This window comes from Echinops telfairi, unplaced genomic scaffold (assembly GCF_000313985.2).
Source record: "Echinops telfairi isolate 266 unplaced genomic scaffold, ASM31398v2 ScPeMD7_23;HRSCAF=83, whole genome shotgun sequence".
In the NCBI taxonomy this organism is placed as follows: Eukaryota; Metazoa; Chordata; class Mammalia; order Afrosoricida; family Tenrecidae; genus Echinops; species Echinops telfairi.
In genome coordinates this window covers 10,747,569-10,763,067 of record NW_022103920.1, presented here as the reverse complement: position 1 = coordinate 10,763,067, position 15,499 = coordinate 10,747,569, and the positions used below count along the sequence as shown (strand labels likewise).

The following is a 15,499-nucleotide window of genomic DNA, read 5'->3' as shown; positions in this document are numbered from 1 at the left end:
TTCCCAAACCAAATTAGCTTGCGTGTTGCCAATAGATCTCCCTTTAGCATTCACCAGGCTCAGGGAAGAGCCTGTGTTGGACTGAGAAACACTGTCCCTGAGCAGAAAACATTCACCAGATCGATTTTGCCTTTCCATTCCTAGATAGAAGAGCGAGCGGAATTTTTGAATAAGTCTGCGCAGAAAAGGTAAGTATGGTCAGGGGACCCACTGAGAATCGCCAGCGGTGATTGGCATAGAGAGACTCTCTCTCATGTCTCCACCTCTGTATCAACAGTGGTGTCAAATCAACTCATCAAGCCACCGTCGTCTCCAAGATTGACAGCCGACTGGAGCAGTATACCAGTGCCATTGAGGTGAGTGCCGGTTCAATTCTCCTCCTCTCCTTTGTTTCCTAGGGGGGAGATGCAAAGGGGCTTCAAAAGGTTCTTGGAGAAATGAATTAAAAGATGGTAGAATTTTTCCACCAACTTTTTGAAGTGCCTTGTAGCTGTAAAAAGTCTATAGACAAGGGGGAAGAGGCAATGAGAGAGAGGCACCCTAGACGACGCAGCAGAGTCTTAATGCTCAAGAGTCCGTTTTTATTCCCAGGATTGGATGTCAACTGAAATATAGTCCCTTCCAACACACATCTCTGTGTGCATCTGAGTAGAACTGGCCCCGTGGGGCTTCCAAGGGCTAGTTTTCAGAGGCAGGTCACTAATCCCTAGGCCTGTCTTCTTGGACCACTCTGGGTGAATTGCAGCCACCCAACATTTATTTGGTTAGCAGCCAACTGAGTTAACCATTTGCACCCCTGGGAACTCCACACCCACAAATAAACTCACTACCATCGACTTGATTTCAATTCATAGCAACACTCTAAGACAATAGAACTGCCTCTTGTGCGTGTCCGAGACTGTCATTCTTCACAAGAGTAGAAAGTCGCATCTTCCCCCCTAGGAGAGGCTGGTGGCTTCGAACTTCCAGCTTTGCAGTTAGCCAGCCCAGTGTGTAACTACTACACCAGCAGAGCTCCTCCCCAGCAAATAGTGCCCTCGGCCCTGCTCAATGCTCACCCTCGTGAAGAGATCACTGAAGATATGGGTGTGATGGTAAAGTGCTGGGAAGAAACCAGATGGCGCCCAACTATCAGAATAGTTGCCTAGAGTCTTAAAGGTTTGTCTCCAAACAAGCAGCTAGCTGTCTAAGTGAAGCATCAACTAAGTTCACATGGAAGAAGCATATCAGCCTGTGTAATCCAAGGAGGGTAAATAATGAAATCCAAATCCAGAGGAGGGAATGGTATTAGAGATTAAATTCTGGACACCTGCTTTGCAGAAGGCTATGAATGACTGTGGAAGCCCAAAATCCATCTGCAGAGTCCATACCTGGATTAAGCCTCTGGTGAATCCACTCTGACCATAGGTGAGGGGTGTGACGAGCCTTGCTATGGGACAGAGAGCATTGTAACCTTGATTATGGCAGAAGCAGTTACGTTAAAATGTAATACGTCATTTGATCTCCCTTTGACTCATTTGAAAGTTGTTTCAATTTTTAATATTTTCTGCTTTCTTTTTTATTGAGATTTTTTTATATTTTGTCTAGTCACTGTTGTTGGTGTTTTGTTTGTTTTTTGTGCTTTATATAGTTTTCTGTATATGAAATCCAGGGTAAGTCGATTTATAGAAAGAGAGAAATTGGATTCATAATTCCCTAGGTGCATGGCAGGGGAAGGAGGGGGAACACAGGTAGCTAAAAGCAGTGAGTCTAAGAAAAAAAAAATGTTCTGAAATTGACTGTGGTGAAGATTGCACAATCTTCTTTCTATGATTGAGTGGTTAAATTATATAATGTGTGAAGAATAAAGCCAATAAAGCTATTGCTAAAAAAATAAGTAAATAGTGCCCCCAGAAAATGCACCCTCTTGAGTGATCCTCCGGTTGGTTTGGAGGTCTAGATTGAGTGAGTCAGGATTGACGGGAAGGACAGACGACATCATCAGGATGGGGTTCTGCGAACACAAGGGGGTGAAGGTGCTTACACGTTCTCATGGGCGCTTGCTGTCCATGATAACGTTGAGGAAGGAGGACAAACGGACGACATGCTAACAAGCAGCAGCTTGCCGGTCCTAACAATAATTCACACATTTCAGGGAACAAAATCTTCAAAACTTACGAAGCCAGCTGCCTCGGATCTTCCCGTCCCCGCGGAGGGGGTGCGCAATATCAAGAGCATGTGGGAGAAGGGGAACGTCTTCTCATCCCCCACCGCGTCGGGCACCCCAAACAAGGTCAGCAGGGGAATCTCGTCTCTTAAGTTTGGGGTGGAGGAGGATTTCTTTTTTTGTTTGTGTGTTAGTTCAGGTAGACCAAGAAATAAATCCAGGGAAACTCATATGTGTGTAAGAGAGAACTTAATATCAGAGTAATTGTACATTAAGAAAACACCCCAGGCCAGGCCAGATCAAGTCCATGCATCCTATATTATCCCATATGTTCAGTACCAGGCTATAAATTCCTCTTCAGACTCATGCAACACATGCAATGACGCCAAATGCAGGAAGATCACAGGTCACTGGGTGGAAAGTCTTGTGGATCCAATGGCAGGGGAAGCATCTCAGCACTAACAGGGGATCCTCCAGCTCCAGGGCTCTAGCGTAGCTCCATGTTTGTTAGCAGGAAGACAAGCAAAGAGTGTGTCCCACCTCCAGGGAGGAAGATAGGAAGTCCCAGAATCCTCAGGAGAAGGCCAAGCCCACACAGAGGCCTCATTGGCTATGGCCTGATTGACAGGCTAGACTCCACCCCTTCGCAAGTTGACAGGAGATGATGTAACTGCCACAGTTTGTTTTCAAGGATCACATACACATAATAACATCATTCGCCACCAAGTTGACTCATGATGACCTTATGTGTCCAAGGCTCATGCTCAAGAACTGATTGTTCAGAAGCAGAGCACCGGGCCTCTCTTTGCAGGTGCCTCAGGATGGACTTGCACCTCCAGCCTTGCAGTTAGCAGCTCTGTGCATTAACCATCTGCATCACCCCAAACTCAGAACCAAACTCACCTCTATTGAGTCGATGCCAATTCATAGCCACCCTATAGAACAGGGGAGAACTTCCCCTGTGGGTTTCCGAGACTGGAACTCTTGGAAGTCGGATGTCTCATCTTCCTCCTGTGGAGTAGCTGGTGGGTGGTTTCCAATTGCAGCCTTGCAGCGAGCAGTCCAGCATGTAACCACTACGCTCCCAGGGCTCCTTTGCAACCCCCCTCCCCCCCCCCCACCCCGGGACCACTGAATTAACTACTAGGAATGGAAAGGGTACAATTCATTTTCTTTAATGACTGTGAAAGTAAGCTCAGAATTTGTTTTTAAGTATGTGTTGATGAGGCTAGATTCTGTCCAGTTCTTTGGCCATGCGATTTTAAATAAAGCACTAGAACTAGGTTATCAGTCTTTCGGGTTGAAGGACATGGGATACAGAGGAAAGTAAACCAACTAACCTGGTTTAAATATTAAGGAAATAAATGCCATCATGTCAATGCCAACTCATAGCAACCCTATAGGACGGGGTAGAACTGATCCCTGTGAGTTTCGGAGACTGTAACTATTTAAGGGAGTAGAAAGTCCCAGCTTTCTTCCTCGGAGCTGCTGGTGGTTTTGAACTGTGGACCTTTCAAATTGCAGCCCAATCTGTAACCAGTACTCTGCCAGGGTGCATTTAAAGATTAAGGTGAAGGTTACTTAACTACAGATCTTAGAACTGTGGGTCCAGACTAGGGCCGTGTTCCCTGACAGCTGTAGGAAGTCACACTGAATGGGATTTTGCAGCTGTGTTGAAGATTCCCTCCCAGGTCAGTTGTATTTACTTTGCGCTTTTATATTCTGGGTGGTTTGGCTCTTTGCAGGAAACAGCTGGCTTGAAGGTGGGAGTGTCCAGCCGCATCAGTGAATGGTTGACCAAAACCCCAGAAGGGAGCAAGTCACCGGCTCCCAAACCTTCTGTAAGTAGCTCCGGGGTTTTCCGAGCTTCTGGGATCGCTCCGCTTCCAGCACCTGAGGAAAAGAGGCTGGTCCCCAACCACGCATTCCTAAGAGCAGGTGTCTGCGTCTTGAGCCCTGGAGTTCAAATTTGTCCTATTTCTGTCACGTGGCACAAAACTAGTTATCGAGCAGCTGGGGAGAGAGTTGCTGTAATTTTGTGAACACCTCAAAGGGAGAACCTTCCCCCCTCCCCGCCCCCCCAAAAAAAGGAAAACAGTACACAGAGAGTGTAGAAACATTGATGGCGAATGTTGTCTTCGCGATCTAAACTGTTCTTCTTATGTGTGGCTGCCTTCACCTGGACATGGGCTTCGGGCCTGTTGGTTGACTGTGTAGGTTACCTTGCTTGGCTTGCTCATTTCAACCAAAAGTCTCAGAAGCTCTCTGTCAAGGTGGCTTTTAAGGCTCTGCCATTTCCAGGGGAGATGAGACTTGGCTGTCATGGCTACTCCATCCAGAGTAAGGACCCAAGCTTTCCACTTCCTGGGCCTCTGTGCCACGGGGCATGTGACAGCCTTCACTGGCTCCCAATGTCATCCTCCAAGTCACCTCTCATTCTATTGTAATTCACTTCAAGGTCATGTAAACGTTTGTTTTATTGAAACCTAAAGCCTACTTGCACGTCGTGTCGTTTGAATTTAAAATGTGCCTCAGTTTCATTTGACTAAGTTTATGTTTATCAAAAAAGAAGTCTTTGTGCTCCGTCTTGGGTGCATCCCTTTCCCGTGCAGCCGCTTTGTCCGAGTTCAGCCTGAAATCCTCCACATCAGGCCTCACCGGAAGTGTCAGCTTATGTCAACCCACAACTGAACTCACTCCCATGGAGTCAAAAAGGAAGAAATCCAGACAGAGCGAACAAAAGCCATCTCCCCTCTCTCCCAGGAGATAGAGGAAAACTAGTCCCCAATAAGGTGGCTCTGACTCATGGTGACCCCACGGGTGTCAGAGTAGAACTGGGTTTCCCGGGGTCTTCCATGGGTGTCTTTTAGGAAGGAGATCACCAGGCTTTTCTTCCGAGGCACCTCGGGGTGGGCACAAACCTCCAGCATTTCGGTCAACAGCTGGAGCACATAAAACATGGGCACTGCCCAGAGAGGCCTGAGTCTCGGTCCGAGCTCCCTATGTACTGCCTTGGAGAACATGAGTGGAAGACAAAGCCTGGGTTTGTGTGCGCAGATGTGAGACCTAAGGGCCCAAATTCCAAACTCCCTTCCATGGAGTCGATTTCCACTTGTAGCCCCCCTAGAGGACAGAAGGGAATAAGAGCCGCCCCTGGGTGTCCGAGGCTGTAGCTCCTTTCTGGAGTAGGAAGCCTTGTCGTTCTTCCTCAGAGCAGCTGGGGGGTTTGAACTGCTGACCTGTGGTTAGCAGCCCAGCTAACGCCACCAGGGCATTCAGGCCAACTCCCCAAATGGTCCTCACCCAGTAAGTCTCAAGGGGGGAGGGGTGGGGTGCGAATCTGCAAGGTGAACGTGCGGAGTTCTAAAACTCCTGGAGAGAAAAGTCAACCTCTCCCATGCATGGAAGACGTTTCCCTACAGGCTCAGAACTCACAGTGCCCCGAACACTTTGTTGACACCCTATTATGTGTGAGGCCTGAACACGAACCCGTGTCGTGTCGTGCATAAAATGAAACACTAAGGGCTACCCTGTTCCTTATGAGAACACAGACCGCCCGGGTGTCAGCTGCGAGCGGGTCTGTTTTAGCTTCTGTGTGTGGTCTTTGTGTCTGCGGCGCCACGTGTTGTACAGCCTTGGCAAAGCTAATTTGTCTTTCTTTTTGTTTGAAACCCAAACCGCCCACCCTGTCCTTCTCAGCTGACATTCTCTGCTTCACTCTTTGGTCTGTGGGTGATGAGAAAGCTGCCTCTCTGCCTTCATTTCTCCTTCTCCTCCCGGAGTGGGCTTTCTCTAAAATGTACTCTGGTCAGGTAATGTCTTTTCTATTTCCCCTTTCGTTGAAAATGCCACTTAACCATTGGGATGTTAACCTTCTATTTTTTCCCTTAAAGTGGACTCTTGGAACTATTTATGTGAGCATCCACCTAAGCAGGACTGAAGGTCAAGACAATGCAGTTTCTTAGGTAGAAGAGCGTTGGTGGAGAGACAATGATTTGTCTCTCGGGGAATCAAATCGATAAGTGATCATAGACTCTTTGCAGAGCCCACTTCAATGTGCTCCTAATCACAGTGCCCAGGATTTTAAAAATGGCCTGCCAGGCCATGTGGCAACATCCAGCTGCATTGGCAAGTGTAGTGGAATCCTCAACAACCCATCTGATTTGTGGCTTAAGTGTAGCTCCCCAAGAGAATATCAGGAACCCCAGGCCGGGCCACAAGGGCAACTCAGAAACTCAGGGAGACAGGAAGTACGTCCTCAAGCATCTCTATCCCAGTTGAGGTCACTACCAGGTGGGGAGCAGAGACGGAACGCCTAGGTAACTGCAGGCGAGCCCGTTCCAGCGTTTTCTGCCCAAGGTCCAGATCCCCGCATGTCCTCCCAGGTGACATCCACTCCCGGTGCTCACCTGCGTATCATTTCTGGTGCATACTTCACTTCAGCGGGGCTAAGTTCTACTGACACACTCCTGGACCACCCCCAGCTCCTCCACTCCCCCACGGGGAGCCACAAAACTATGTCCACCTGGAGAGTAGTCAATCAGGAAAGGGGCTTCCTTTGGGTTGTCCACTGGAAGATGCTGAGAACATGATTTGGGTAAAGTCTCCTTGGACCGGGGGGAAGAGGACCCACTCAGCAAGGTAAGCAGGAGCTTATACGTGCTTATTTACCAATGTGCCATGAACAGCACCATGTGGTTCATCACATCTAATGGGAAACTCTTCTCGGCAGATTAGCAAGTAAGCACAGGCTTGCCTTGTTTCCTGGGTGCTCCACCCCGGTCTGGGATTGTCAATTTGAAAAGAAGATTGGATTCTGCAGGCAGGTGCTGCGGGGTTGGGAGAGGTGATAGATGCCAGCCGGACGTAGAAGCAGGATCTGTGACATGTTGGAAACACGCGGAATTGTTCACTACAGATAAGTCAGTCCACACAAGTCAGCCCCTGCTGGCCTGGCTTATTGAGTACTGGCCCCAAGCCAGCCCCGGGTGAAGCAGCACGCAGGTGGATGAACAAAGTGGGAGGAAAGAGAAGGCAGTTGATAAAGGAGGCATCACATGGACTCTGAGACCTTCACACACACACACACACACACACACACACACACGCACACGCGAGGAAGCTCGGGAGGCCACCATAGAACCCACACCTCAGAGTAGTCCTAGCTGAGGGATCCTGAGAAACATTTGTGCCCCAGCTCGCTCTCTCATCATTGAGCGCTTGAAGAAGGCTCCCAGGCATGTGACTGCTGAACTCCCGGCTTGCCTCTCGGGTACCATGGGCACCTATAGGCAAAGGAAGCCCTGAAAGGCAGGCAGTGGTGGTGGGCGAAGCCAGGCTGGTGTGCTGCAGGGCTGGGAGCTGAGAACGGTGACAGGACACCAAGAGAAAGGTCATCTGCCAGGGGCTGAAATGCTCATCAGTCCCCCAAACAAATTGTGTGGAAGCAACAAATGGTCTACATACAAGAGTATGGGAAGTGCAAGACAGGCGAGATCATTTGAAATGTGCTTCTACGCCAAGGTTACTGGTCCTTAAAGCAGCACGTTCCCGGTGAAAGATAGGGACGCAAATGTACGGTTTCCTGGCCCGCTCTCAGATTGTAAGGCAAGTCAGTATCGAGAGCAGGGCCGGGCACCTTTTTTCCTGCCAAGGGCCGTTTGGGTATGTCCAACACTGCTTGAAGGCCGTGCAAAGCTATCGACTTACAAATTAGCTTGATTGATTTACTCAAACATTTCGTCACCTTGCCCCTAATGTGTTGGCTGGAACGGAGGCTCTTTGGTGAGACGTGTGATGTTAGCTGATGTTGATGATATGGCCCTCTGGCCAATGTGCCCCACCCTTGATCTAGATAGATGGGTGTGTGTATATATATATTTAAATTAAGGCTGATGATTCTTTCACTTCCATTCATCCATTTCATATAATGAAGGGAAGGGTATTAAATAAAACATTAGCTCAAATAAATAAGCATTGACTTGGTGACTTCTTGAGAGCTGGCCAGAAAGTGTAACTGCTAACCTCTTTTTCTGCCTCCCCTCGCCTAGGATTTGAGACCAGGAGATGTATCAGGCAAGAGGAACCTCTGGGAGAAGCAGTCTGTGGAAAAGGTCACCTCTCCCACTAAGGTAAGTTGCTGCGAGGTCTACAGTTTCATAAGTTTATCTTCCTGGTGTCTCCCGCGGGGCAGGTTCCTGGGACCCAATGAAAACTAAGGCTGATGCCCAGCCCCTGGCTGTGTAACCGCAGGTCCCAGCAGATCAGCGGAAAGTAGAGTAAAGGCAGAATCCATTGTGGGTCTCTTAGCCAGACAGGGTAGGTCACCTCCAGCCCGTGGACTAATTCCCTGTGGAATGACCTAGGAACACCATCGAGGGGAGCGTGTGGGACAGCCATGTCTATCTGAGGACAGTTGTGTCCACATGGGACAAGGTGCCTACATAGGACAATTGTAGCTACCGTGGCTCGAGTCAGGTACATCTTTGCCCTCGTGACATCTTTAATTTTTAACGCTTTTTAAAAAACCATTTTATTGGGAGCTTGTACATTGTGTCTGTACATGTGTTGCCATCATCATTCTCAAAACATTTGCTTTCTACTTGAGCCCTTGGTATCAGCTCCTCATTTTTTTCCTCTCCCTCCCCGCTCCCCCCAATTTTTCACACTTTTAAGGGTTCTTTTGCACGGATTGGTCCAATACAGTTCAGTATGTGATTTTTTGACTACTGAGTCAGCATTGACCCTGTGACAGTGACTTTGGGTTTTGTGTGGCTTCTGTGAACATTGATTGTATATCCCAAGAGAATGAACGAGGTCCTTAGCAACTTTCATCTCTTTACCATTTATTGTGATGTTGTCCATTGGTCCAATGGTTGTGTTCTTTGCACTGAATTGTAGCTCGTACTGGCAGCTCTCGTCTTTGATCTTCATCAGTAGTGCTTCGGGTCCCCTGAGCTTTCAGCAAGTGAGATTGTGTCATCCGCCTATCACAGGCTGTTCATGAATCTTCCTCCAATTCTGATGGCTTGTTCCTCTGCATATAGTCTAGGTTCTTAAAGGATTTCCAGATTAAATCAGAATGGTGAAAGGAAACAGCCTTGACACGCACTTTTCCTGATTTTAAAAACACACAGTCTCTCCTTGCCTCTTGTTTGATGTACAGGTTCCACATGAGCATAATCAAGTGTTCTGGAATTCTCATTTTCCTCAACGTTATCCTTAATTTTATATAATCCACTCCGCTGGGTGCTTTTGCATAGCCAATCAAACATCAGTAAACACCTTTATGGCATTCTCTGCTTTCAGCCAAGAGCCATGTGATGTCAGCAATGATGTCTCTCATTCCACATCCTCTCCTCATGCAGCTTGAATTTCTGCAGGTGTGAGATCAAACAAGACCGGCTGTCTCACAACAAACAGGGCCCAAGAGGGGCACAAGCTACCATTGAGAAGGACAGACTAAGAGAGAAAAGATGAGAGACCACGTTGGGGGCAGGGGCGTGGAGGCAAGACAGTCCAAGGGCAGCACGTTGCTATGCACTCCTTGTCACATAGCCTGCATCTTGTGACAGGTTTCCAGACAAAGGACTGTTGAGTTATCTGAGGGCATACAAAGAATTCGCTAAGTTTTCCAAGAAAGGGAGGGGAGGATAGAGTCAGGAAGAGGTCTTGATAATGTGCTACATCCTGACATGGTTGAATGTGAACACTTCGTGATGGCACAGGGACCTCGTGTGTTCCTTCCATCCCATCTTTCTTTTGATGTTTCCTGTGGTGTGCAAGCCCATAGGGTCACTATGAGCCAGAATCAACTCGATGGGAGTGAGTTTACTTGGTTTTTTTGGTTTTCTCTGGTTCTTTCAGCTTGAGAAATACTGAGCATTGGCTTCCCTTTGATGCCCAATGCCAGGTCTTGGCACATTTCATCCAAAGACTTGGGCATCTCAAGTCAGCCACTGAATTTTGTTCAGCTCTTCAGCAATGTTTCCTTTCGAGTTAGCTTATCTTTCAGAGCAAGTTTCATCATTTCTCTTGACGTCTGGTTGGTCCTTTACTTCTTTCCTCTTTAACGACCTTTGCTCTCTTCGTGTGTGTGATTGATGTCTACCCACAACTCATCTGGTCTTCGATCATTAGTGTCCAACAGTCTACAGATGATCTCTGAGTTCAGGTGGGATATACTCAGGGTTGTACTTTGTCTCTCGTAGACTTGTATTACTTTTCTTGAAGCTTCCATTTAAACTGACATAAAAGTAATTGGTGATCTGCCCCCCAGCTGGCTTCTCACCATGTTCTCCATGGTCTTTTCCCACAGCTGCTCTATGTTTGAGTCCTGTGAATTCCAGCTGGTGTAGTCCCCAGAGGTAGACTCCACTTCTGTTGTTGAAAAGAGGTGTTGGCAGTGAATAAGTGATTAGTCTTGCAAAATTCTGTCACACACTCTCTGGTATGGTTACAATCACCAAGGCCATCTTTTCCACTGTACATCCTTCTATTTTGATGATAACGTCTGCATTCCCATCACCATTAATTATCCATTTATATTTCATATTTGATCATTCCAGACTGCAGAAATTGATTTTCTTAAATCTTCAGTTTCTTCATCGCTGGCATTAGTGATTGGGGTGGAAATTTGAAGAATGTTAACTAGTCTGCCTTATAGGCCTTCAGTTAGTATCCTCTCCCTGACAGCATGCTACTTCAGGATCTCTCTGGAGATGTTCTTCCTGCCAATAAATTGGACGTTGTTCCTCTGCAAGTTGCCATTCCCAGCACAGTAGACAAGGGATTGTCTGAATCCGAATGGCCATTGCCATTACCAACCCAATGCCTAGGGCATCTTTCTTCAAGTGTGTGGTGCAGTGGGATTCATTCTATTCACATTGTTGCCCACTCTTACATCACCCCAAACACGCAGTGCCCACCAAGCAGTAACCCTCCATGCCAGTCTTGCACTGACCCCAGCAACTATTCATCTACTTGGACGTGCACTCTTAGTCATTGTACATACTGCCTTCTTTGGTCGCTTTTAAATGCCTGATTAGCACAATGTTCTCCTGGTGGAAGGGGAGTGAGGAATGTGGTTGTTCAAACAAATCATGAATCGTTTGTAGTTGACCTTTCAGAAGTGGCAGGCCACTTGTCTACATAACTTCCTTTCTGAGCAGGGGTATCAGCCACCCATAGCCAGGTATCACAGGTACAATGGGCCCGTCCCTCCAGATAGCCACAGCTCTGGGACCCAGAGCAAAGAGTCACTCTGGAACAATAAGGCTGCAGAACACCACACCCAGACATCACACATCAACGGGACTCCTTGGAATGGAACAGGTGACACAAGATAGAGGAGGGCAGGGGCTGTACCACTCCTTGGTCTACACCTCTAAACTCTTTCTGTAGTTAAAAAAAAAACTCACTGCCAATGAGTCGATTCCAACTCACATGACCCTATAGGACAGTGGTTCTCAACCTGTGGGTTGCAACCCCTTTGAGGGTCAAACAACCCTTTCACAGGGGTCGCCTGATTCATAACAATAGCAAAATGACAGTGATGAAGTAGCAACGAAAATAATTTGATGGTTGGGGGTTGGGGGTCACCACCACATGAGGAACTGTATGAAAGGGTCGCGGCATGAGGAAGGTGGAGAACCACTGCTCTAGGACAGGGTAGACCTGCCCCTGTCATTTTCACAAACTAGAATGCCTTATAGAAATAAAAAGCCTCACCTTTCTCTTGCAGAGAGGTTGATGTTTTCGAACTGTTGACCCTGTACTTAACAGCCCAATGCATAACCCACTTTACCACCGGAGCGCCTTTCTATAGTCACAGCAATTATTATGATAGTGATAGTGATAATAACATGGATCCCTTGTGGTACAGGGGTTAAGTACTCAGCTGCTAGCTAGAAAGTCGGTGGTTCAAGCCTCCCAGCGGCTATACTGGAGAAAGATCTGAGATGTGATCCCTTAAAGCAGCTTAAGAAAGTCGGTAAGGCCGTTCTCCTCTCATCTAGGGTCCCTGTGAGTGGACATGGACTTGATGACACCTGATAACAATGACCAGGTGCAATCCTGAGTTGATGGGGTGGTGGGTTCAATAGCACCTTTGTTCCCAAATTGCACACATCACCACTTGTCGTGCCTTTGACCTAAAGCAGATGCATGTGATGCAAACACCAGTTCCCCTGGAGTTGGTTCACATTCGTGGGACCCCAGGAGTGCCAGAGTAGAACAGTGCTCACAGGACTGATTTTTTAGGAAGCAAATTGCCAGGTCTTAATTCTGAGGCACCTCTAGGTGGGCCCAAACCTCCCACCTCTGGGTTAGCAGCTAATGCATTCATGGTTTGCACCAGGGACTCCCAATACTTTATTTGTTAATCCCTCAGAAAAAAAAATTAAGTAACTGAGGTGGGGAAGGGTGTAAGAATCAGACCAGAGACAGAGACAGCCCTGTAGGGTCACCATGAGACGGCCCTGTAGGGTCACCATGAGACGGCCCTGTAGGGTCACCATGAGATAGCATCAGCATCAACTCAATGGCAGTGAGGGAGTTGAGCTTCGCAAGTGTCAGTGCCTGTTCTGGAATGCACACCGGAGGCGCCTGGCCCTTGCAGTGCAGTTTGAGAGTCCTCCTTGCCCTGAATGTGCTGAAGGTCAAAATAGGAAAGGGAGTCTAAAGGAGGACAGGAGGTAGGGGTGGGGGTGAGCAGAAGGAAGCCTCTGTAGGAGAGGAACGCACTGTGAACAGAATTCCAACACAACCCTGCTTCGGAAAGACTTATTCCTGATTCCCGCCATCTTGCTACGGTTTCTACTTCTCCTCGTCTTCCTCCTCCTCCTTCTTTGTTTCCCCCTCCTCCTCCTCCTCATGATAGGAACCCCCCAGAGGCAATACTGTGGCCCATGGACTCAAAGCCCTCTTCTCTCCACAGGTTTGAGACCCTTCAAGAAGGAACCCAACATAGGCCTCGCGACGCTGGGGCAGCGCAGCTGAGGGAGGCTGATCTGCTCTGTTTTATATTTATGTTGGTCTACTCCGTCGGGTTCATTCTCTCTTGTTGTATTTCCCATTATCCCAGTAAGCCCATGTATATGATCACTATATTTAATAATCGCAGTCTAGAGATGTTCATGGTAAAAGTACTGCCTTTGCACGGGAGCCTGTTTCTAAAGAAAACCATGCTGTGAAATCGAGACTTTTCTACTGATCCTCGGAGCGCTGTATCCCAACAGTGACCCCCAACCACACCAGAAGTCACCGGAGGGGAGATCCCAGTGGGAGGGGGGAATTTGCCTGAGGAATGCATGCAGTATCTACAGGAAAAAAACAAACCCAAACAAAACAACCGTAGCGGTTTGTTTTTGTGTTTGAAATACAGAAGTCGTCTTGTCTCTGCACTTTAGGGTAAAAAGCATGGAAGGAATTATCTTAGGAGGTAATTCTAACCCTTTCTGAAAGTCACTCATTTCAGACTTGAGAATCTACAATCATGATTGCCTTAAAAAAAAAAGGACTGTTAGGGTGTGCCTTTTCCAGGCTGATTCGTATCTCCTTGGGGTCTGATGGGCGTGGACAGTGGTACTGATTTCTTTAGGTTGGTTGCTTTGTGGACTTCTTTGCTAGTGATAGGAACCTGACCCACACTTTAGATGACCTGATTATGTATGTATGTGCATAGACTTATGCAGACACACTAATGGTAGAACGCTTTCTTTATGTGCTAGATGATTATATTTAGTAGCATGTCCTTATAACTAGCCATTATCACAACTTTAAATTTTTTTTCAAATCACAATATTATGTTAATATTCCATCTTTGCCAATAACTACTGCATGGCAGAATAGGTTTTGGTATGTTGTCGATGGCCTCTAAGGAAAAAAATGTATTGGAAAAAAAAAAAAAAAAAAGGGGTCATGTCAAACCAAGTTGACATTTCCTGCATTTTTGTTTATAATTCAGAGCCATGTGGAAGGTCAGTATGGATTTTACTAAATCTGCCCTCTCAGTTCAACGCCAGGTCGGCTTGTCCTGAACAATAAAATTCACCGCAGGCCTGGTCTTAGGGGATCCCTCTGGCCCCTTCCTTCTCTCAAATTAAAGAGCAGAATTTAAGGGGAGAAGCTGGCACAGGGTGGAATTCCACCTCTGGGCCTACATAAAGGGCCATGGTGGTGAGTGGTCAGAAGCAGGAAGGGAAAGGTAACAGAGCCCAGTGTTGGATAGCCCTGCCGGCATCTCCACCTTGAGTATCCTCTGAGACATTTGTTGTCAACTGACCGTCTCTACCTTCTCCTGTCATTTGTCGTACTTGGATCCTGTGTGGCCAGTTCAAAACGACCTGTTAACTTTCTGTGTGTTTTGATCCTTCACCCCCAGAGTCTTTTTTTTTTTTAACAGAAACCATCCAGATATCAAGTCTCACTTGAGGCTGTCAGACTTTCTTCTCTACAGGGTATGAGAGGCGTGCTCTCCAGTGGCTCCACAGACCTTCCTAGTCATAGACATCACCATCTAATGGGGCCCTATAAACCTCCGTCTCCACTGCCTTAGTCTCCATCCCAACCGCAGGGGAGGAGCCGCCAAGGAATGATTTCCTAACTCACAGTGTACCCCTAAGAGAACTAGCCAGGGCAGTGCTGGCCTGAGGAGTGGTTACGAGCATCCAAAATCTACTTTCCTCATAAATGGATAACAAGTACTTGAGTCCATAAATGGATAACAAGTACTTGTAGCACAGCTGGGCCGAAGGATAGAAGCCACCAATATTCCACAAGTAGCCCTCTCCCACCCCAGACAGAGTAGACCGAAGGCTATGGTAAGATCAACTACAAGCTGGAGATGCAACACTGGCTCAGCCTCAGGTCTCATCACTGGAGTGACAGAAAGCAGCATTTGAACTATGGCCTCTGTAAGGTGACACCCCTCTGCAGCTCTTTAAAGTAAGGGCTGCACCTGGTCATCATTAACCATGTTTCCAGACAACAGTGGAGAAGTGGAGCTAGCAATCCTGATTTTAATCCCAATAGTTGGCTGGAGTGCCTTTTAGGGTAGACTCTTGTTGTGTGGGGCTTCAATCTTTAGGCAAACAAATTCCTGGCTTACTTGTTCCATTACGATTCTCTTTGTTATCTTTAAGAGGTAAAAACTGCAAACTGACTAGCATGTTCTGTGAATCTGCCATTCATAAAACTTTTCTAGACACAGCATCTTTTTATCACTGATTACTGATCGCTGCAATACAAATATATTGTGAAAATGCATCCACAATAAATGGAATTCCTCCCAATGTCTTGGCCTCGCTCATTCTTATGAACTATGTAGATTATGCTGGGGGTGGGGGTGGGGGG

General features: G+C 47.3%; 1 protein-coding gene across 5 annotated transcripts in view; it reads left to right on the top strand.

The window, feature by feature from the left end:
* CALD1 (caldesmon 1) overlaps positions 1–15,438 on the top strand; it is a 151,736-nt gene extending 136,298 nt beyond the window's left edge. For 3 of the 5 annotated variants that reach the window (XM_045288760.1, XM_045288757.1, XM_045288758.1), the window contains 6 exons: positions 145–188; positions 278–356; positions 2,135–2,272; positions 3,892–3,987; positions 5,846–5,958; positions 8,197–8,279. In XM_045288760.1, the coding sequence (XP_045144695.1) occupies positions 145–188; positions 278–356; positions 2,135–2,272; positions 3,892–3,987; positions 5,846–5,958; positions 8,197–8,203 (477 nt within the window). In that variant the 3' untranslated portion in view covers positions 8,204–8,279. Of the gene's footprint in view, positions 1–144; positions 189–277; positions 357–2,134; positions 2,273–3,891; positions 3,988–5,845; positions 5,959–8,196; positions 8,280–13,082 lie in introns of those variants that run through there. The other 2 variants (XM_045288761.1, XM_045288759.1) reach the window with 1 other exon arrangement.
* Positions 15,439–15,499: the final 61 nt, after the last annotated feature.